Below are 1,811 nucleotides of genomic sequence, written 5' to 3' on the forward strand. Positions count from 1 at the left end.
ATTATTGCATTCTAGTCCTCGAAATTTGCCCTTGATGCAATTGAGTCATTTTTCCTGCTTATTTTCTTTATTCTCGTATCTTCCATCAATTGTTACCTACACACAATATATACATAGGATGAAGCCATATTTCATCCAATTCATCAACAAATAATCAATTTTAACGGCTTAAATAAGTGTATAAAATACACTTATCGACTCCAATGGATAATGAGACACCTACAAGAAGAGGTTGGGGCTATCTCCTCCCATTGCACCTTCCGCATGAGAATTAATGATTGAGTTTGATGAAAAATGACTTGGAGAAAAACCGAGGGAAAGCTAGAAAGATTTTGTGAAAAAGGAAGATCCTTATACCTAGCACGCCTTTGGAGTATTTGTAGATTATTGGTGTCATGTAGCTGCTAAGCAGTTATTGTCCACGTGTCTAATGTAACAGACCTACTCATTAGGTGATGCAAACCATGTACTGAGCGGTCAACTTCCACCCGATAAACTGTTAATGGGATTAGCAATAACCGTTAGGCGTTTGGGAGTCATGGTGGTCAATCTAGCATAGAGATAGTTGGTCTAGTATAGCGGCAGTCGAGTTAGCACGGTGCTAGTTGAGTAATTGTCTTCACTTGATTAGTCATTGTGGTCCACTATTTATGTTACATTAGCATCACTAGCCCCTCTACCTCTTGTCAATAGCTATTGTTAAGAGATAGTGAAAAGCTCTAGATACCACTTGACAGTGGCTGGATACTGCTAGAATGTTCTAGATTATAAATTAGTTTGACCAAACTTGCAGAATTGCTCTATTAAAAGCAACAAAATCACTTTTTTAAGAGTTTTTTTTGGGCCCGTCACATAATGACATTTGTTAGAATATATATGTGTCTACTATGCCAAATAACGGGGATTCTTAAGCTCGATTGGCTTAGGTATTTGGCGACCCATGAGTGAGCCAACTCTTTTGGGGAGAATTTTCCCCAAAAAAATTCAAGAATCTCCTCCATACAGAGGGAGAGAAGGTTTCATCTGTTCACTTCTTCATATTGTAAACCCTAAGCATTCATCTACTCCTTTCATTCCTAAGGTAATCTCCTTCTCCTCCTTCATTCTTATTTTTCTTGAAGTTCCTTTAGTTTGTAAATTGATTCCATCTAAATGTATAAAGTGATTTTGTCTTCGTCGTCCTCTAGTCAAGAAATATTAGATTCATCTCCTTGCACATAAAATTAAGTCAAGAATGAGAGTGAAAATGAGAGAGGAGAGGTGTTGGCAGGCCCATCGAAAACTGCCCGTGGCCTGGAAGCTGGCTGATCGACTAGCCGTTCCAATGAAATAATGACACAACCTTCTGATTTCCTTAGCGGAGCAATGCGGCCTTTGATACTTCAATGAATAACTCCAATGGATAATGAGATACCTGCAAGAAAAGGTTATTGTTATCTCCTCCGTTGTAAGAAAAAACGAGAGAAAGCTAAACTGATTTTGTGAAAAAAAAGATCTTTATACCTGATACGTTTTTGGAGTATTTATAGATTTTTGGTGTCATATAACTGCTGATCGGTTATTGTCCATGTGTCTAGTGTAACATGCCCACTCACTAGGTGATTCTCACCTACATACTGAGTTGTCAACTTCCACCCTTTTAACAGTTAACAAAATTAGCAATGACCATTAAGCAGTTGGGAGTCTGGTGGTGGATCAACCATAGCAATAGTCGGTCTAGTATAACTGTAGTCAGGCTAACGTAGCGGTAGTTGAACAATTGTCTTGGTTGGCCATAGTGGTCCACCATTTATAGCATGCAGAATACAGGG

General features: G+C 38.5%; 1 protein-coding gene across 1 annotated transcript in view; it reads left to right on the forward strand.

The window, feature by feature from the left end:
• The first annotated feature begins 940 nt into the window (after nt 1-940).
• LOC111395274 (cysteine-rich receptor-like protein kinase 3) overlaps nt 941-1,811 on the forward strand; it is a 3,991-nt gene continuing 3,120 nt past the window's right edge. The window contains exon 1 of the mRNA XM_023021259.1: nt 941-1,081. Within this exon, the coding sequence (XP_022877027.1) occupies nt 941-1,081 (141 nt within the window). The remainder of the gene's footprint in view (nt 1,082-1,811) is intronic.

This window comes from Olea europaea, chromosome 6 (genome assembly GCF_002742605.1).
Source record: "Olea europaea var. sylvestris chromosome 6, O_europaea_v1, whole genome shotgun sequence".
NCBI lineage: Eukaryota > Viridiplantae > Streptophyta > Magnoliopsida > Lamiales > Oleaceae > Olea > Olea europaea.